The sequence below is a fragment of the Artemia sp. Qi Xiang Cuo genome, chromosome 2 (genome assembly GCF_049724085.1).
Source record: "Artemia sp. Qi Xiang Cuo chromosome 2, ASM4972408v1, whole genome shotgun sequence".
Classification (NCBI taxonomy): Eukaryota; Metazoa; Arthropoda; class Branchiopoda; order Anostraca; family Artemiidae; genus Artemia; species Artemia sp. Qi Xiang Cuo.
In genome coordinates this window covers 80,271,044-80,293,112 of record NC_142795.1, presented here as the reverse complement: position 1 = coordinate 80,293,112, position 22,069 = coordinate 80,271,044, and the positions used below count along the sequence as shown (strand labels likewise).

Below are 22,069 nucleotides of genomic sequence, written 5' to 3'. Positions count from 1 at the left end.
ATTTAAATGGCTAGTGCCCTTTTTAATAGTCGAAAGTGATTGGAAGGCAACCAACCCCCCTTCCACGCCCACCATTTCCCCAAAAACATCCAATCAACATTTTGAGACAGCCATTTTATTCAACGTAGTTGAAAGTTCTGGAAATTATACCTTTGAGCAGGACACGTCCCCCACAGTCTTCAGGGCAAGGATTATAAGTTATGCCCTGGGGCATATAAGGTTTTCATTGAAAGCTTTGTCGTAGAAACTTGAAAAAGGGCTCATTCGATTGGAAATTGAAAGGGCTAGAGCCAATTTTAATAGTCGGAAGCGATTGGAGGGTAACTAACCCCCTCTCACGCCCACCACTTATCCAAACGCATCCAATCAAAATTTTGATATAGCCATTTTGTTGAATGTAGTTGAAAGTTCGTGAAATTAGGTCTATAAGGATGACAGCCCCCCCCCCTCAAAGCCCTTAGGGCAAGGGTTACAAGTTATTCCCTTGGGGCATACAAGGTTTTTATTGAAAGCTTTGTCATAGAAACTTGAAAAAGGGTGCATTTGATTGGAAATTCAAAGGGCTAGTTTCCCTTTTTAATAGTCGAAAGTAATTGGAGGACAACTAACCCCCCTCATACGCCCACATTTTCCCCAAACACATCCAATCAAAATTTTTAGATAGCCATTTTGTTCAACGTAGTTGAAAGTTTTGGAAATTAGGTCTTTAAGGATGACCATCCCACCCCCCCAGAGCCCTCAGGGCAAGGTTTGTAATCTATGCCCTTGAGGCTTATAACGTATTTGTAGAAAGCGTTGCCGTAGAAACTTCAGAAAGGCCTTACTGGATTGGATATTGAAATGGCTAATGCCCTTTTTAATAGTCGAAAGTAGTTTGAGGGCAACTAATCCCTCTCTCACGCCCACCATTTCCCCAAACACATAAAATCAAAATTTAGAGATGGCTATTTTTTTCTACGTAGTTGAAAGTTCTGGAAATTATGTCTTTGTGGATGACATCTCCCCCCCCCCCACACAGTCCTCAGGACAAGGGTAGTAAGTTATGCCCTGGGGGCATATGAGGTTCTTATAGAAAGAGTTGTCGTAGAAACTTCAAAAAGGGCTCATCCGATTTGAAATTGAAACGGGTAAAGCTCTTTTTAATAGTCGAAAGTGATTGAAGAGCAACTAACCCCCCTCTCACGCCCACCATTTTCCCAAACACATCCAATCAAAATTTTGAGATATTCATTTTGTTCAACGTTGTTGAAAGTTTTGGAAATTAGGTCTTTGAGGACAACAACCCTTCCCCCCCCCCACAATCCCCAGGTGAAAGCCTGTCCATTGTGTTCTGGGGGCAAGTATGGCTCCTATAGAACGTTCTTTCGTAGGAAATTCAAAAGGGCCCGTGTAAATGAAAACTGAAATATTAAGTACTCTTATTACTAATTAAATTTTATTTTATTCGAGGAAGATTTGAAAAAAAAACAGATAAAGATAAGACGGAGTGATCGCAGTAGATCAAGTGCAGCTTCACTAGTGCATTACGGCTATATTTACTCCTGTTAGCAACGATTTTCGAATACCCAATTGGGAGCCTAAACTTAGCACCGGAAACTGTACGCGAATGAAAAGACCGTACAAGTGACCTAGTAAATTACTTGTAATGGAGATTCCCAACCATTTAATAGATTGAACAAAAGGTATAGCAAAATTTTGACAGCTAAGTAGTGATCTAGAAGAAGCCTTAACATTAAAAGAGACTCAAGAAGCAACAAAATTAACAAAATCAGAAAGCCCCTTCTGTGTACCACTAATGAGAGTATCATCCGCGTAAGCTAGGTATGAGGCATTAGAATTTTATGAAAAGCAGGTAGTCGAAAGACTATTCAATACATTAGAAACACAGTTCAAAAAAAGAGGGAGATGAAACCCCACCTTGTCTCATGCTTTGCCTTACGTGAATTACATAATTTGAATAAAGACCATCACGGGTGGGTTTTTAGCCGGAGAAAAAAATCTCATACCAATACTTGAATAGATAAATAATAGAAAAACTTATAGCATTTGAAACCAGAGAATAAAGAGCTTAAGCGTGCACGACAGAGTCAAAAGCTTTTGACAAATCAGAAGTACATTTTTACAGACCACCACCTCTTTTCCAAGCTGGAACTAGAAGAAAATAACCCTGTGTGCTCGCTGACAAACGATTTATGGCAAGGTAAATTTTATGGCAGCAATACTAGCCTGAGAAATGAATAAAAAATGTATGTCAAACAAACCAAAATAAAAGAAAAGGTCATCCGAACTCTAGGTATCCCCCCTGCCTTTTTTTTCAGAACCCCGGATTCTCCTCTGGTTACGTGACTTCTAAACACTATCTTTTGCCCTAAATGGTCCCTAGCAGCCATACACTGAACTTTTTGATTGGTGAATGATAAGGATTAAAGGTACTAGAAGTGAACCTTCAACATTCCAAGGAGTATTGCTGAATATATACGAATATTAGCATACGTTTCCGTAGTTCTGATCCCTGGACAAGGTGATCACAGGATTTTTCTCAGATCGGAAATATGACAGCATATTTTGAGTTTTCCTGTGGGAGGGTGGCGTTTGGTCGTTCGGATCTCTCCTTCCCATGGTGTTTAAAGCCATGTGCGTGTGCGAGATGTTGTGATGAAAGTTTTCTGTTGATGAAAGTCTGTCAAAGAATCACTTCCGTAAATTTTCTAGATTTTTTCGGAACTGAGAAATTTTCTCATTTTCTGGAAATTCAGGCCTAACATGCAGTTTTGAAAAATTAGACCCCCCCCCCATTCAAAAATGATGTTAACCTTAGACATATGCCTGTCTATGTTTGCATACCGTATGTGCACATTTTTGTAGAACATGGAGGTATAGGAATAAAAGTAGTTTCAGGTAATGTCATTAAAGAGTGAAGTCAAAAGCTCTAACAAGCAGAAATGGTCCCTTATAAGATGGGACCAACGCTGTTTTTCAACTGGTGTAGATGCTATTCATATTTTGCCTGCTACTTGAAACAAAACGTGGATCCTATCCTAAATTTTAACAAAATTTCCGATCTATTTCAAGCACCTATTCAAGCTGGGGGCTAGAGGAATATCCCAGAAGATCAATCCAGAAATCCTAAGAAAATGATGGGAAAAAATACAAGTCTTTTGACTTCATCCAAAGAAACCTGTGATAATCTCTCCCCACTAAGGGGGCTCATACAGAATCGTTTGTGGGCATATGTGCCTATTGGATTTAAGTAAAAAACTTAATAAAAATGAAGTATTCGCAGTCAAAGGGTTTTTCTGTGGACTTCGACCTTAGAGTGAAAATATGCTTTTGACTCCTAATAAGCCTTGTCGATACTGCTGAAATTTTTCTATTCAGGATTTTTGGAATTTCCTTGGAACAACGGAGCTGCGAGTTTAGATCTCACAATATGTCAATATGCACGCAATCTCAGGGTAATGAGCCTAATTTTGCTTTTTGGAAGGCGGCTGGGGGCTGATTATTTTTAATTTAATCTGATTTGACTATTCCAAAATTAAATATGCATGAATCCTGTAAAACCCTTTCAAGCTAATTCATCCTTTTTCCTGTGTGTGTGTGTGGGGGGGGGGGGAGACGTAAAAATAATGTTTTTGGGCAGCTCCAGTCCTTTGAAGTTGAAGCTCAATATCAGGTTCAGATTGTTTGTATACCCTCAAAAAGTTATGTAACATTCCTTTCCGTTCCTTATAAACTTAAATCAGTGAAAGCTGAATAACTACTTTGCATTAAATCGAGCCACTTTACATTGTGGGTCATTTTAGGTGAATGCCAGCCCACTAGTGCTTCGAGAATAGTACATATATGCTTACCTATTATTGAAAAATAGTATTGCTGTAATACAATAGCAAACAATAGTATTTATAAATGATAGAAATGATGTAATAAAATTAAATAAAAAATATTAAAAAAAAATTCTTCTTGAACTATTTAAAAAACGATATATTTGTCAACACTCAAGTTTCAAGGTAAATCATATATTATTTTGATAATATATTTCTCTTTTTTTTTTAGATTATGGAAGATTGTTTTTCTCAATACAAGCCAGAGGAAGTCTGTATCAGTTTTAACGGAGGAAAAGATTGTACAGCCCTGTTGCATCTAGCATATGTTGTATACCATCACCATTATAACAATTCTCCAGAGCTGCAAGCAATATATATTAGAAATAAAGAGCCCTTCAAGGAAATGGAGAATTTTATACAAGAATCTGTTCCGAGGTAAAATTGAGAAACAATGCAGAAATACCGGCTTAATTTTTGTATTTGTTTTATTATAAGGTTAATTTGGACAAACATGACACATGCTCATTGGAAACCTTTCCAACCCCAAAACGCCGTGGTATAGTAATGTTTTAAAACATTAATATACCATATCATAGGCAGCGCAATAGCGCTGCCTAAGGAAAGAACGATGTTGGCACAATTTATTATTATTTTTTTTTTTCATACCAGGGCACTTCGTATCGAAGGAGTTGTCGTAGAAACTTCGAAAAGGGCTCATTCGATTGGAAATTGGAGTGGCTAGTGCCCTTTTTAATAGTTTAAAGTGATAGGAGGGCAACTAGCCCCCCCCCCCCCCCCACGCCCATCATTACCCCAAAGACATCCAATTAAAATTTTGAGATAGCCATTTTGTTCAGCGTAGTTGATTTCCAGATAGGAAATATGTTTTTGAGGAGGACACTTCCCCACAACCCTCAGGGCAAGGGTTTTAAGTTCTGCCCTGTGGGGATATAAGAACGATGTTGGCACAGTGTATTATTTATTATTTTTTTTTCTTTAGAGCAGGGCACTTCGTATTTAAGAAGTTGTCGTAGAAACTTCGAAAAGGGCTCATTCAATTTGAAATTGGAGTGGCTTGTGCCCTTTTTAATAGTCGAAAATGATTGGAAGGCAACTAACACCCCTTCCACAAATGAATGTGCATTGTCAGTTTAATATACATATACTGATATTTAGTGATCAAAACGTTAATATTATTTGATTTATTAAAGTTATAAAAGTAAAAGTATTTATATTTTTTTCATAAAGTGCAAATTTTTTTCTGGCCTTGGGAAGGAATAGGGGTTTTGAGCCCAACTTATGTTAATCTCTGCTCGTTTTGAGTTTGACTCGGTTATTTATTGTAATTTCTGTTCGTTTTGGGTTTCATTTATTTATCGATGCTGATTTGCGGTAGTTTCACGCTTGGTAGATTATTTGATTTTATTTTTGCTCATTTTTTGTTTAATGGAATTCTTTACTTTTCTTTGAAAGAATAATTTTGTGGAAAAAGTTTTTTCAATTAATAGGTTATAAATAAACAACCCTTCTATGATTTGGAGGGTTTCCTACAAGAATCTGTTCCTAGGTAAGCTTGTGAAGCAATAAAAGGCGTAAATGTTGGCTTAATTTTGGCAATTGTTTTACTAAAAGGGTGACTTAGAAAACATTAACAAATGAAAAATCTGAAGCGTTCTTACACTGCTCGCCCAGAAACACGAAGGTTTTACAATGTAATAATGTACTAAATTTTCAACTATACCGTTTTTTTTATGTCGATTTCATATTTCGGAGTTTCTTGAACTTCGGCCATGTGCCGCTGCTTTGACTTGCAAAATCTGTGTTTCAATATATAATATTCACATATATACTACTGCTACTACTACTGTTGGTAACTTGCTCTAGCATCAAGTCGCCTGAGGCCAACAGAGCTTCGCACGTTCCTCCTTCAACCCAATCTATTCAAAGCTTCACTTCTTACCATCTTCCAGGAAGTTCCAATTTCCTTTAAATCTTTCTCAACTCATTCGGATGCCCATGGCACCGGATTTTTTCGTTTGGCACCAGATGGATGCCCCAAAAGACCAATTTCTCATTCTTCATCGGCAAAACCTGCCCTACCTATCCCAACCTTTCTCTCATTATAGCCCTTCAAAGTAGGATAGAGCCAGATTTTTATACAGCTTTGTGTTATACGGTCGGTCATGCGGGTGCCCAAAATTATCCTTACATTTTTTCTGGAAAAAAACTTAACAAAACTTCCTCTGAAGCGCCCACGTTTCAGAACCGTACTTGACCAATGTCAAACAGTAACTTCCAATATTCTAGTCTTGGTCCGCAGATCATGTTCTTCCAAAATTTTTTTACTCTAAAAAAAAAACAAGAAACAAACAAACAAATGACCGTGGATTGGCAGTTTAATTGACATATACTTCGTTAAGGTTTCGATAATTTTTCATTTATGAAAGGAAGAAAGGTGAAAACATTTCAAAGGTATTTTGTTTTCAGTAAAGCGCAAATTGTGTTCTGGTCTTGAGAAGGCATAGGGGTTATCAGCCCTGCGTATCTTAAGTTTTGCTTGTTTTGATTTTGATTCAGTCATTTTTTGTTGTAGCTGTTCGTTTTGAGTTTCATTTTTTTTTCGATAGTGATTTGTGGTAGTTTTGCGCTTGGAAGATTATTTGACTTTATTTTTTCTCATTCTTGGCTTAATGGAGCTCTTTACTTTTCTTTGAAAAATTTGTCTTGTGGAAAAAGTCTTATAAATTAATTTCTATTCGTTTTTTATTGACATTAGTCTTTTTCATGAAACAAAACAAAATTGTTTATCTTTCCAGTTTTCTTATATATAATAATCCATTGTATGGGTTGCTATTTGTATGTTGGAGGAACTTTTTCAACAATTTTTAATCCTGACACAAACAGTATTATTTAATTTAGGTTTTATACCTTCTGAAGTTGATCTGAAAAATAGAACTTGACATTATTCACAAGTAAATCTGTCTATGCTCTTTGACAACCTGGATACACTTACACTCTTTTGATTTATTTAAATTGTAAGAGCAGAAGTAGTAATAGTAGTATCCCCAAAAGTTTCAGCTTAACACCCCCAGTCGTTCTTGATATATTGCTAAGGTGTCTTATTGGCAACCATTTAACACAATGCCTTTTGATCTATTTAAAAGGCAACATTTAGTTTTAAAGCATAATAGGCCAGTTGCATAATTGTGTGGGGTTGACTTGCCAAATATCTCTAAAGACATATTTGCTGGACCGTTCTACTATGCTTGACAAAATGGCTATCTCAAAATTTTGACTGGATGCGTTTGAAAATGAATGGACTTGAGAGAAGAGCTGATTGCCCTCCAATCTCTTGTTGCTCTTAAAAAGGGCACGAGGCACTCGCGCTGTAACTGGAGTGCAAAGAGGAGGACTTGCCCCTTCATATATTTAGTAAAAACGTTTAAAACAATTAAAAACAAAGTGAAAATATTTTAAATATATTTTGTTTTCAGTAAAGTGCAAATTATGTTCTGGTCTTGAGAAGGCATGGGGGTTATCAGCCCTACTCATGCTAATTTTGGTCGTTTTGTGTTTGACTCGGTTATTTATGCTATGATTTAAATAAACAAATTACGTTTAAAATGTTTTAACGTTTTTAACTTTGATAAATTAAAATTATTAAAACTTTGAGGAATATATATCAGTATATGCATGCTAAACTGAAAATTCACAGCCATTTCTTTTCAGTAAAGTGCAAATTATGTTCTGGTCTTGGGAAAATATGGGGGTTGTTCAAGACATAATTACCAGACCTTTCAGCTACACTGAACAAAATGGCTATCTTAAAATTTTGGTTAGATGTGTTTTGGGAATTGATGGGCATGGGGGGGTCTTGCTGCCCTCCAATCACTTTGGACTAATAAAAGGGGCACTGGCTCTATCAATTTCCAATCGAATAAGTCTTTTTCGAAGTTTCTACGACAACAAATGGCCATCTCAAAATTTCCTTCAGATGGATTTTGGGTAAATACAAGGTTAAGGGAGGCGAATATACACCCTCCGATCACTTTGAATCTTAAAAATGGAATAGAACTTCTGATTACCAATCCAACGACCCACCTCCGAAGTTTATGCGACCACACTTTCTAAATAAACCTTCTATGGCCCCAGGGCATAACTTACAACTATTGTCCTGAGGGCTGTGGGGGGGGGGGGGGTGCCATCCTCAATTACATGATTTCTGGTGCCATCCAAATGTTCCCTATATGTAGATCACCCTTTCTATATATACCTTATATGCCCCCAGGGCATAACCCTTGCCCTGAGGGCTTTGGGGGATTGTCATTCTCAAAGACATAATTTCCAGACCTTTCAATTACGTTGAACCAAATGGCTATCTCAAAATTTTTAAAGGATGTTTTTGGGGAAATGGTGGGCAGGCGAGGGGGTTAGTTATCCTCCAATCACTTTTGACTATTAAAAAGGACACTGGTTCTTTCAATTTCCAATCAAATGAGCTGTTTTCAAAGTTTTTTTCGACAACAATAATGGCCAACTCAAAATTTCTGTCAGATACATTTTGGGAAAATACGAGGTGTGGGGGGATATCCACCCTCTGATCACTTTGAATCTTAAAAAGGGCACTAGAACTTCTGATTACCAATCGAATTAGCCCCCTCCAAAGTTTATACGATCGTCCTTTCTGTATATACCTTATATGCCCAGGGCATAACTTACAACCTTTACCATGAGGGCTCTTGGGGGGGGGGGTGTCATCCTCGAAGACATAATCTCCGGACCTTTCAATTACGTTGAACAAAATAGCTATCTACAAATTTGGATTGGGTGGTTTTGGGGAAATGGTGGGCGTGGGAGGGAGGTTAGTTGCCCTCCAATCGCTTTTGACTATTAAAAAGGGCACCAGCCCTTTCGATTTCCAATCGAATGAGCTCTCTTCGAGGTTTCTACGACAACAAATGGCCATCTCAAAATGTCTATCAGACGCATTTCGGGAAAATATGAGGCATAGGGGGGGGGGTATCCACCCTCCGATCACTCTGAATCTTAAAAAGGGATCTAGAACTTTTGATTACCAATCCAATGAGCTCCCTCCGAAGTTTATGCGAGTCACCCATTCTATATATACCTTATATACCCTCAGGGCATAATTTATAATCCTTGCCCTGAGGGCTGTAGGAGGGTTGTCAACATCAAAGGCATAATTTCCGGACCATTCAACTACGCTGAACAAAATGGCCTTCTCAAAATTTTGATTGGATGAGTTTGAGGAAATGGTGGGCATGCGAAGGGGGTTAGTTCCCGTCCGATCACTTTCCACTATTAAAAAGAGCACTAGCACTTTCAATTTCCAATCGAATGAGCTCTTTTCGAAGTTTTTAAGACAGCAAATGGCCATCTCAAAATTTCTATCAGATGTATTTAGGGAAAAAACGAGTTGGGGGGGGGTATCCACCTTCTGATCACTCTGGATCTTAAAAAGGACATTAGAACATCTGATTTCCAATCAAATGAGCCCATTCTTGAGTTTTCACGATCACTCTTTCTATATATACCCTATAAGCCCCAGCGCGTAACTTATAACCCTTGCCCTGAGGGCATTGGGGAGTGGTCATCCTCAAAGACATAATTTCTGGACCTTTCAATTACGTTGAACAAAATGGCTATTGAAAAATTTTAATTGGATGTGTTTGGGGTAAAAGGTGGGCGTGGGAGGGGGCTAGTTGCCCTCTAATTACTTTTGACTATTAAAAAGGGCACTAGCCCTTTCAGTTTTTAATCGAATGAGCTCTTTTTGAAGTTTTTACGACAAAAATGGCCATCTCAAAATTTCTGTCAGATGTATTTTGGGAAAATACGAGGTTTATGTGGGGAGGGGAGGGGATCCTCCCTCCGATCACTCTGAACCTAAAAAAGAGCACTAAAACTTCTGATTACCAATCCAATGAGCCCCCACCGAAGTTTATACGATCACCCTTTCTATATAAAACTTAAATGCCCCCAGAGTATAACTTATATCCCTTGCTCTGAGAGCTGTGGGGAAGTTGTCATCTTCAACGACACAATTTCCGGATCATTCGCATACGTTGAACAAAATGGCTCTCTCTAAACTTTGGTTGATTGTGTTTGGGGAAATGTTGGGCGTGGGAGGGGGGTTAGCTGCCCTCCAATCACTTTCTACTATTAAAAAGGGCACTAGCCCTTTCAATTTCCAATCAAATGAATTTCAAATTTGCAATTTCCCTTTTCGAAGTTTCCATAGGCACCCGTTCATCATAGGCAGCGCGCCAGCGCTGCCTAAGTAAAGAACGATGTGGGCACAATGTGTTTTTTTTCTCTCCATACCCGGGCACTTTGTATCGAAGTTGTCGTAGAAACTTCAAAAAGGGCTCATTCGATTGGAAATTGGGAGTGGCTAGTGCCCTTTTTAAGTTATGCCCTAGGGGCAAGTAAGGTTTTTATAGAAGGCGTTGTCGTAGAAACTTCTAAAAAGATTCATTCGATTGGAAATTCAAAGGTCTAGTGCCCTTTTTAATAGTCGAAAATGATAGGAGGACAACTCGCCCCGCCCCCCTCCATGCCCATCATTCCCCCAAACACATCAAATCAAACTTTTGAGATAGTCTTTTGGTTCAGCGTAGTGGATTTCCAGATAGAAAATATGTTTTTGAGGAGGACACTCCCCCATAACCCTCGGGGAAAGGGTTTTAAGATATGCCTTGAGGGCATATAAGAACGCTGTTCGCACAATTTACTATGTATTATTTTTTTTTTCTTTAGAGACGGGTACTTCACATGGAAGGGATCGTCGTAGAAACTTCAAAAGGGGCTCATTCGATTGGAAATGGAGAGTTGTAGTGCCCTTTTTAATTTTCGAAAGTGATTGGAGGGTACCTAGCCCCCCCCCCCACGCCTATTAGTCCCCCAAACACATTCAATGAAAATTTTGAGATAGCCATTTTGTTCAGTGTACTTTATTTCCCGATAGAAAATATGTTTCTTAGGAGGACACTCCCCCAAATTCCTTAGGGCAAGGGTTTTAAGTTATGCCCTTGGGGCATATAAGGTTTTTATAGAAGGCATAGTCGTAGAAACTTCAAAACAGGCTCATTCGATTGGAAATTCGAAGGGCTAGTACCCTTTTTAATAGTCAAAAGTGACTGGAGGCCAACTAGCCCCCCCCCCACGCCCATTATTCCCCCAAACACATCCAATCAAAACTTTGAGAAAGCCATTTTGTTCAGCTTAGTATATTTTTGAGGAGGACACTCCTTCACTACCCTATGGACAAGGGTTTTAAGTTATGGCCTGGGGGCATATAAGGTTTTTATATAAGGCGTTGTGGTAGAAACTTCAAAAAGGCTCATTCCATTGGAAATTAAAAGGGCTAGTGCCCTTTTTAATAGTCGAAAGTGATTGGAGGGCAACTTGCCCCCCTCCCCACGCCCATCATTCCCCCAAACACATCCAATCAAAATTTTGAGACAGAACAAAATTTTCAATTGACGGAAAAAATACAAATGAATGCGTATTGACTTGCTAACAGATGTATACCTATATTCTTCAGTCGAAAGACTTATGTTATTTGATTTGTGAAAATTATAAAAGTGAGAACATTATATTTTTTCAGCAAGGTATAAATTTAGTTCTGGCTTTGGAAGGCCTAGGGGATTTACAATCAGCTTATGTTAATTTCTGCTCGTTTTGAGTTTGATTCGGTTAATTATTGTAATTTCTGTTCGTTTTGGGATTCATTTATTTATCGATGCTGATTTGTGGTAGTTTCACGCTTGGTAGATTATTTGATTTGATTTTTGGTAATTTTTTGTTTAATGGAGTTCTTTGCTTTTCTTTGAAAAACATATTTTGTGGAAAAAGTTTTTTAAATTAATATTCTGTAAAAACTGAGTACTAAAGGGGTCTAGTTGTTCAGACAGCTTCTCAATTATTGATCTAAGAGAGAAAATTTGGTCGACGCATCCTTCCTAAAACCACGCTGTTCTTTTCTTAAAACTCTATATATAGCATCTCTAAGTCTTAAAAGCATCGTCATACTAAGCAATTTGATTCATAGAGAAACAACCAAGCTAGTTGTTATATAATTACCGCACTCTCTCTTATCATCTTTCTTAGAAATGGGTTTCAGTTAAAGTTTCTCTAAAATCGTTAGCTACTTCCCCTTTACAAGAATCATATTCAGTAATTTATATCTAACCTCGCTACCACCATGTGTCTAAATCGCTTTTGCCACGCTATCAGCACCTGAAGTATTATTATTTGTTTATTTATTTATAAATAATAAATGTCTCTAACTCCTCGTTGTAAATAAATCTTCAAATTGTCACAAAAATTTATTCAGTCTTTTCTATATTATTTTTTATAGCTTTATTACGGTTTCACAGTCATGCTGTTTTAACCCTCTTTCTACTAATTTTACTTCTATTAGCAATGCTTTTAGTTCAATTTGTGTGACTATTACGGGAAATATTGAAGAACTGCACTATCAGCACTGCGCTATCAGAACTGCACTCTCAGCATTATTGAAGACTCAGCATCTCCCTCTCCGTCATCGTAGTCGCAGTATAGGGAAATTTTAACATATTTTCCAACTAGTAATGAGACAAGGAAAAGAGGCATTATGCAAAAAGTAGTCAAAACACTGAAAATTTTATTTTATACGTGATTATTTTTTGACTTGTGCAGGGGGAGGGGCTGGATTATTTTTAATTTGACTGATCTTACTGCTTGTATATGAATGTGATATCTTGTTGTTGACTTCTTATTTTATGTTTTGTTCCACTGTATATTAAAGGAAGATTAACATATTTTTTTGATCAGTATTTTTTTCAAGGTATAATCTAAAACTATGGACAGTTTCTGGGCCAATAAAAGTAGGCCTTGCGTCAATATTGGAGTCTCATCCACATATAAAAGCTGTTTTAATGGGCACAAGGAAAACGGACCATTTTTCTCAGCATTTAAAATTTTTCCAGGTATTTCAAAAAGTTATTTTAACTCATTTGGCTGTTAATCATGTATGTTAAAAATTTATGTTAAAATTAATGTTAATAATTGAGTAAGATGGCAGTAGAGTCTTCAAAATTTGAAATTATAATTTAAAATGTGCTAGTTTGAGGCTATATTTAAGTATAAAGATGGATCACGTTGCTGATCTTACCTTAAAATGTATTCAAAACGGGGGTAATTACGTTTTATAGCCATCACGCCCAAGAAATGAAGTTAGGTTAATCCTAATGAAATATACCAAAATATGGTGAAAATGTAATTTAGTAACAAAATTATGGAAACTACAACAGAGAATTATAGGAAGCAGGCCGACAAGAATGCATTGTATTAAATTCCTAACCTAAACAACTCTATGCATTTAATATTTAATTAAAATATGCCTGCATTGTAGTTTATCTTACTGAGACTAAGCTAATTATCTCCAAATGGATACAGAGAAACCGTTTCTCAGATCATGAAATTGAACCAAATGATTGAATTCAGCAGAACCCAAACAATAACCAAAAATTTGTATTTTTATGTAATTTTCCTTATTTTGTTTCGGGGGGTGGGGGATTCAGTACTTACTTTGAAATTCTTTCTATAAAGATATTAAAAATAAAGCTCAATAAGAAAGCAAGTACAGTTCTTATTTTGGAATATCAACTAGTAAATTGAATCGCGATTTTGTTTGCCGAACTTGATTTATTCATGTCCCATTTCAGATCGTAGCAGTCTTGGGGTTTGAAACAAAAGTTTCCAACTGCCTTTTTTTATAAGTCAGGTGCGAAATTTTGGTAGTATAAATAGTGAGGAGGGGATTCCTCTTAAATGTGGAGTTATTTTTGATCGTTTCGACCTCTGATCTTTACTCGTTTTTAGTTACTTTCAAATTTATCAGTCATTCGGTCCTATTTCAATGGTCGTTTTGTTTCTATATTTTTATAATCTTTTTGGAGGTAAAATACACGGGAGTAATTGCCCCCATAGTCCCCCCTCCAGATTTTGAAAAAAAGGCTTTTTGGTATTTTCATTGAAGAATACTTTTTCTTTAGCATTTTCCTTGAAAAATAAATTTGATCCCCCTCTGTACTTCGTAAATTGGTGCCCCTGCTTGTATCAAGCACATAAGGCAACTCTTATCAGGGAAAAAAAATTGTAAAATTTGTCCCAAATCAAGTTGATAGTTTTGGTCGTGAATTTCACAAGGTAAACACGGTTTGTAGTCGCACTGTTTGCGTGTAATATCCAAACTAACAAAATTGGAACCTCTGATTTTTCTTTATTTTTTTGTTCCTATTTTTATTTCTTTGAATTCATGTTACTTTTATATTCAATTTTATCTTTTTTCTCTGCGTTTGTTTTTTTTCTAAGATTTGGCATTTTGAATTTTCCACATTTTCGGCATTTTGTAATCCTTTTTCTTACGTTGAACACTTCAACCAAAACATCTACAACTTTCATGTGTCGTTCATTTGTTCAATTTTTTCCTTTTTTTCGTTTATTTATTTATTTTTTTATTTTTTTCGCTTGTCGGCTTTCACTAGGTTAGCATACGGTTAGCTTTCACTAGGTTTCACTAGGTTAAGCGCTTTACCCGAACCTTTAAGGGTTTGCACACCTCTGCTGGTTTTACTTTAACAGGGTTTATACAAGCCCGTCGTAGCGTTAAGCTGCCGAAATTTGATAAATTGTTCTACACACCTACACCTCCTCAATCCCGTCCTGCGTAAAGCTTTTGTATTCTTTTGTGAAATCTCTGATAATTTTAGGTGAATTTTTATAGCCACATTGGTTGCTTTCATTTCCTGTTATTCATTTCCTGTTCATTAATTCTATTTAATTCATGGTAGTGTCGATCACGATAACATGTTACGTGTAACAAGAGAGCTAAAGCGAAAACCCATGGAAAGAAGTCAATTGTTTGATATTAAATAAAGCTAATTAGAATTTCTTTGGGTTGGACAAACCGCTGCTGTGATAAGGGGTATATGTGGTCGTAACGCCCCGTAAGTAGTCTTAAGTCAATAGGAAGTTGGGGTCTTACTTATGCAAATAATTGTGGCGGAGAGAGGGAAAGCAACGGTAGTTATCTCACTTCTTTTCGACGTAATACCTTTAATTAGATATATTTTACAAAATCACTTTGCCTTTCTATGACGAACAAATAAACGTTCAAATGGGGACAAGTCCATTTATTAGACAGTGATATTTCGACCACATATGCTGACGACGATACGGTGATCGTCGTCAGCAGATACACTAAAGCTTTAAAATTAGTGAGTGAGCCGGAAGTAATTATTTTGAACTATATAAATATGTTAGTTTATATGGTCGGAATATCCAGACTTTTGTATCTGTTTTCACTGTCTAATAAATGGATTTATCCTCATTTGAACGTTTATTTGCTCTATCTCCCTTCGGTTATCGAACTTTTATTATCAACGTCTTCTATGATTTAGGGGTTCTTGTAATTTAAAAATTGCCATGTGCTGTTGGTCAATCGAATTAAAATTAAACTTATTTTCCTATACTTCATGTAGTTAAAGTAAGTTAAATCTGGAGTTAAAGTGAATAGCTCCTCGTTAGGCGGAGCTTGCATTTCTGAGTTTGAACCGACAATTCACGAAGAATTATTGCTACCAGGCGCATTCAGCTATATGCTGGCTGACCATTTTAGCCGTTACAGAATAGTATTGGTAATTACCTATTTTAAATAATCTTAGTAAGCTGTTACAGTATACTTGAGTAGTTCTGTACTTAGTAACAGTATATAGTTATAGCCTACAGTATACTTTTACTACAGATACAGTATAAATTGATACCGCATACAGTACATAGTATGTAAGAGGTTTAGTAATATCATTTAAGGGACTGGTATGAGGATATTTCTAAGCCGTTTTCTTAGATACGCATGCTAGGTCTGGTCGAACCAATTTATTCGTAAGAAATTGGGTTTTGTCTGTCATTAAGTCTTGCGTCTAAAGTTTTAATCCATTAGTTCCGTATTTAAGAGACTGCCATGAGGACATTTCTAAGTCGTTTTTTATTATATTAATTAAAAAAAAAAATTCCGAAAAATAAGTTTTTCAAAGAAAAGTAAAGGCCATTTTAAACTTAAGCTCATTAAATATAGATACCTGTTAAAATTCAAACTCAAAACGACCAGAAATTATTATTAAATAATAAATGAAACCCAGAACGAACAGAAATTAAATAACCAATCATAGCAAAAAACATACAACAAGTAATAATATGAATGAATAAATAGATCTTAAAGCGAGTAATGCTTAGACCGAATATGAAAATCAAGGCTAAAACGAAAAAAAATATTTTGCTATTGAAGTATAAATGCAACTTAAAATGAACAGAAATTAAATAAACAATCAATGAAAACAAACATACAATAGATATTAATGTAAACTAATAAATAAATCTTAAAACGAGTGAAGCTTAATTGAATATGCAAATCGAGGTTGAAAAGAAACAAAAATCACTACAAACACGAGTTTGGGTATCGCCTCCTTCTCACACTGTAAAAGTCTAAAACCTACTGGGTCATTGGCGCTTTACTGAAAACCAATTTTATTACAAATATTGTCTTTTGTTCTTAATATTGAAAATAAACATTAAAATTATAGTAAAATTTTGAACTGATGACCTTTCAGCAATTAATATCATTATACATCAAATTTTCAGTTTAATTTGTTAGTTCTTTCTAAAGTTGTTCAAGACGCATATAATTTCGCTACAAACGAGAGTTTGGGTACTGCCCCCTTCCTTAACTGTAAATAAAAACCAAAAGCCAAAAACCAAATATATATTGAAGAGAACTGGGAGGAAGTATCCGTTAACGTGCTACCTACAACCCCCTCCTCCTTTCCCGAGAAACAAAAAAGTCATAAGAATAAAAATTTGGTTTGCTACAAAGTATCCATGGTTGCTATGGCCCATGGAAAATAGAGAACAAAATTTCACAGAGACCCTACACGTCATAATCAAATTAAAACTATTGTCAGAACACACAAACTATTTAATTGATACAATTTATAAAGAGCTCAAGAAACTCCTTAAATAAAAGGAGATAATATCATGGTATATACTTACAGTGTTGGATTTCCTCAGGTACCAGAATTAGCAAGCTGCTATCCCAACTCCAGATGTTTGGGTCCCGAAATTAGCAAACTACTACCCTCATTTTAGATCCCACAGAGCGGCCTAGGTACCGAAGACGCAAATATAATTAAAACCATTCTTTTTTATCGTATTATTTAAAAAAAAACATCCTTACTTTTCGAACGATTTCAAATTTCTCATAGCTCCTTTGGTGCGTGTAAGTTTTCAATCCAGGGAAAATCCCACATAAATGAGGAATCCGATACAAATCCACAGGGGAATAGACCCTGTCAGGATTGCAAAAATCGCTGCATCATAATCAACAGTAGCAACAGCAATACCTTTCCTGTGACTATAATAGCACGGAAAAGGGTCTTCATTGTCCTCATTGTAAGCATGAATAAATGCAAAACAGTCCACGTCAGGCGGATAGCCACACCCAGCAACGTTGATGAAAAACTTGACAAGATTCGAATTGACTAGATAGGGTATCTGTCACACAAGTGTTTTTCCGATATGAAAAATTCAATTGTAAAGTCTGACTTGAGATCACCCCCCCCCCCTTCTCAGAATTAAGCTAATCTAGTTTTGTTTTGCAATTTTCAGCTTATGGCAAATTTCCTTGCTTCTTAAAAATTGCAGTTACATTTTTTCAAAAACTCAACTTTAAATTTCAATTCCCTGGGGGCATATATCGCACTTTACTAGGTTGCAGGCAGCTACTTCTGCTGCAACGAGTAAAGGAACGAACCGAAAGCTGAAATACTTTTGAATAAACAAGAATGGGACGTGAAGTTTGAAATTTACACCTATGCGAAGGCTATTGTTAACCGGTAATTTAGGAAACCAAACAAATTATTATGGCTTAATTATTCTAACAAGTGTAACGTCCTACAAACTATATTCTAAAAAAAATCAGGGGCACAGTGGTGAAGGGGATTTGGGGCTTCGGCCCTATGTCGTTCCTTGATCGTCTTCTAAATCCTAATGATAGAAGAATCCCAATTATTAAGGTTGACATGCAGTCGTACAACAAAATATCAAATTGAAATACAACTACATAATGTTAACATGGGTCTTGTGAAAAGGACATAAAGCATCGTATTAAATCATAAGATACTGTTTGTATTGAAATTCAAAACTACATTTTGGTGATAAAGGTCAACTACAGAGTGAATACATCATAGACTTGAAAACAGACATTAGCTGTACATCCTGCCATATGCAAACTATTTACACTCCACGATAAGCTAAGAAGTGGAAATGCATGAGCTGGAAAAGCAAGACATTATTAGGAGTTACAACTAGTATGGATTGGGTAAACTGGACTGTAACTGTGGAGAAACAAGACGGCATCCTAGTATTTCCACACAAAAAACTAAAATAACGCCATACAACAACTGAATTTCCCAATGTCAGCTTTGAAACCTGCGCATCTTCATGGTCATAACAGAGTAAGAAGCTAGATATTATGTTCAAGTTTGTCCTCTTGTTCAAGGTATTTAAATTGTCTTAAAAGCGTTGTCTCAGAGCGACATAGAAGGGCATAGAAAAGAACGAAAATTTGGCCTAAAATAAGCCATAACATAGAAGAGTTTGTGAAAAGCTACAAATCTTGGAGAAGACACACAATTAAGAACCCTAAGGAACCACTGTTCCTCACCCCGCTGCCTTAAGTCCCGTAGAAAGTCATTGGAGCTACTCTATCACCTGTGAGTCAGAAACTGTCTTATTACCAGCTATTACTACAGCCAGTTCATAAGGTGAAAAGCACAATTCCATAAAAAACAATTAACAACCATTTTGCTAGATATGGCGTACCCCAAAGATACTTTCAGACAATAGACTACCACTTTCATCTTGAGAGTTTTGTTAATTCTCACAATCATGTGAGATACAGTCAAAACTTTTCGCAATTAAACAGCCCTACAGAAAAGACGGTTGACTTTCCAAATGAAATCCCACAGAAAGCAGTTGAGTCAATACCAGATCCTTATCTTGTGCCTTTTAAAACGTCGAAAGTACAGCATCTCCTGTTCAACTCTCGCAGAGCAAGACTCCCAGGTCAATTTTACCAACCATTTAGTTCCTTCTCCAGTGGTACCTGGAAAGGGAATTATCACAACTTACTAAAGAAATCAGTTTAGGCAGAAATAAGGGTTGGCCAACTTAGATGATTTGTATTCAGGCGTGCACTGAGGATGTGAGATGAAGATGCAATTTAAAAAGAATACGAGAGTCAATTGAGATCATCTCATATTGAAAGCCAAGGTCCTGCCTAGCTGAGAACTGAAGTACTTACAGAGCGAATCTTACACCTTTAAAACTCATAATTTATTACTAAAAAAAATAAACATGTAGCTCACAGTCAGTTTTGAATCTATAGACCAAGGCAAAAGAAGAGTTATGGAGTCGAGGATACAATTGCTCAAGCCACACTATTTCTATATACAGTCCATTTCTAAAGCCTAAAGACCATCTGGCATTTTCGGGCTTTTAAGGTAATTGTAAAACCCGTTCGTTAAGCTGTTCTCAAAGAGCAGATCAGCAGGATAATGTATGGTCGATCAAACCGTTTCAGGGGTGGCAGCGTTCCTTATATACAGTCCCTTTCAAAGGCCTAAAGGCATTATCTGACGTTTTCGGGCTTTAAAGATTATTCCAAAACCCGTTTTTTAAACTATTTTCAAAGACAAGATCAGCAGGGTAATGTATGTTCGACCAAACGGTTTGAGGGGTGGCAGCTCTAATCACATACCGTCCATTTCTAAGGCATAACATCCATATCTGACGTTTTCGGGGTCTTAAGATAATTGCCAAATCCGTTCGTTAAGCTGTTCTGAAAGGGAAGACCAGCAGGGCTTTGGTCCTCCTAATATACATTGTCCAGGGAATCCTCGCTTTAAAAACTGCTTAACAAACTGTTTCTGCAATTACCCCAAAAAACGTGAAATTTTCAGATACGAACTTTAGGTATGAAAGCGACGAGACATGAGGAACGCTGCCACCCCTCGACCCTTCTTTAATGGGCGTTATGAATCGTTAATAAATTTCTAAATATGACGTAGCACACCTGAAAACTAATATTAAAACCCATCAAGCTATCTTAACATTTGACCTGGGCGATTACCTGCCACTCTTTGCTCACCTCAATCATTACCCGTTAAAACAGAAACTACACGTCATAACAATTTAAAAAAAAAACAATAGAATTAAGACAGATATTCTATCCGACACCAACCGACATCACCATTCTGAAGATTATTGGCATCGGTGACCTTGACGTGGAAACACGAAGTATATTCACTAATGGTGCATCCTACCGAACATGAACTCCAATTTTGGCACTGTGCCAAACCAATTTTTGCACGACTCTACACTTATGCAGTCAGCTTTTTCAAATTTTAAAAAGAAAGTTTGAAGAGCAGGGTCAATAGTCAAAGGTAAATAGATAAAAAATACAAAGAGGGCAACACTAGCTGCTAATAAAGACACTGATGTATGCTCTTTTATATCTAAAGGCCATGCATTTTCGTTATATGTAACTGAACATGATACTTTTGCGTCGTCTTGAATGATCTTAGGTTCGATGTGACTTGAGTCCTTTTGCTTTTCCTTACGTTCCACAGTGGAGAAAAACCTTGTGTTTTTGTAACCCACTCTCATAGCACCTATGGTAATATTTCTGTAGTAATTAGTGTTTTTTTGTATTCGCCAGAGTAGCAATTGCCTTAGAAGAGCTCAGTACTGCTAGTGGATTAGATTGGATTAGTACTCCCACTTCTTCACATTATTAAATAAAAAAAAACAGGTTTTTTAACTGAAAGTAAGGAGCGAAGTTAAAACTTAAGACGAACAGAAATTATTCCGTATATGAAAGGGGCTGTCCCCTCCTCAACGCCTCGATCTTTACGCTAAAGTTTTTTATTGTTTAAAAAAATAGAGTTGTGAGAAAGTCAAGCTTCAGCGTAAAGAGCGCGGCGTTGAGGGGGACACATCCCCTTTCATATACGGAATAATTTCTGTTCGATTTAAGTTTTAACGTCGTTCCTTACTTTCAGTTAAAAAAAACTTGTTTTTTTTTTAATTTAACGTTTTTGAATTAATGCAGGTTTTGATTTTGGCTCACCGTACATGAATAATAACAAAAAAAATTTGCATATTAATTTACTTTTATTTGGTTAAATGGCTTTCTCGAAACTTGTTTAATTTTATTTAAGAACGTTTTTTATTAGTAATAAATATACGTAACGTACGAATTAACAAACGTAACGAACTTCTATATTCATAAATTTTTAATACGTATATTAGGGGGTTCGCCCCCTAGTCAATACCTTGCTCTTTAAGCTAAAGTTCGAATTTTGTTCCAATTCTTTAAAAATGACCCCTTAATCACAAATACCTTTCATTAGAATAAATAGCTCTTATGAAAGTACTAAAAAAAATCTTTGGCTTAAAGAGTGAGGTATTGACTAGGGGGTGAACCCAAACTGTAATATTTTCTGTTCGTTTTAAGTTTTGATGTTGCTCCTTACTTTCAGTTGAATTTTTTTTTTTTTTATTTAATTTCTGATGTTTTTCTTTAATAATGCTGGGAAATCCGGCGCCCCCTTCATAGCAATGTCCCTTCCCCCATGAAAACTTCCTTCATGGAAAGATCCTCCCATATAACCCCCCACCCACCCACCCACCCCCACCTACCAGAAAAAAATCCCCCCTGAAAACGTCTGTATACTTCCCAATAACCAATACTATACGTTAACATTGGGTAAAGTTCACAACTTTCAGCCCTCCCCTTGGGGACTTCGGGGGATTTAGTCATCCTGAAAGACATAGTTATCATATTTTCGACCATGCTGAACAAAATGGCTATCCAAAAATTTTGATCGGATGACTTTGGGAAAAAATGAGCGTGGGAGGGGGCCTAGTTGCCCTCCATTATTTCGGTCACTTAAAAAGGGCACTAGAACTTTTAATTTCCGTTCTAATGAGCCCTCTTACGATATTCTAGGACCACTGGATCGATACGATCACCCCTGGGAAAAAAAAATAAATGAACACGCATCCGTGATCTTTCTTCTGGCAAAAAATGCAAAATTCCACATTTTTGTCGATAGGTGCTT

The 22,069-nt window shown here is 36.6% G+C and overlaps 1 protein-coding gene across 2 annotated transcripts in view; it reads left to right on the top strand.

Moving 5' to 3' along the window:
- LOC148955664 (bifunctional FAD diphosphatase/FAD synthase-like) overlaps positions 1-22,069 on the top strand; it is a 45,193-nt gene that overhangs the window by 11,198 nt on the left and 11,926 nt on the right. For both annotated transcript variants that reach the window (XM_089103370.1, XM_089103361.1), the window contains exons 3-4: positions 4,054-4,259; positions 12,676-12,817. In XM_089103370.1, the coding sequence (XP_088959496.1) occupies positions 4,054-4,259; positions 12,676-12,817 (348 nt within the window). The remainder of the gene's footprint in view (positions 1-4,053; positions 4,260-12,675; positions 12,818-22,069) is intronic.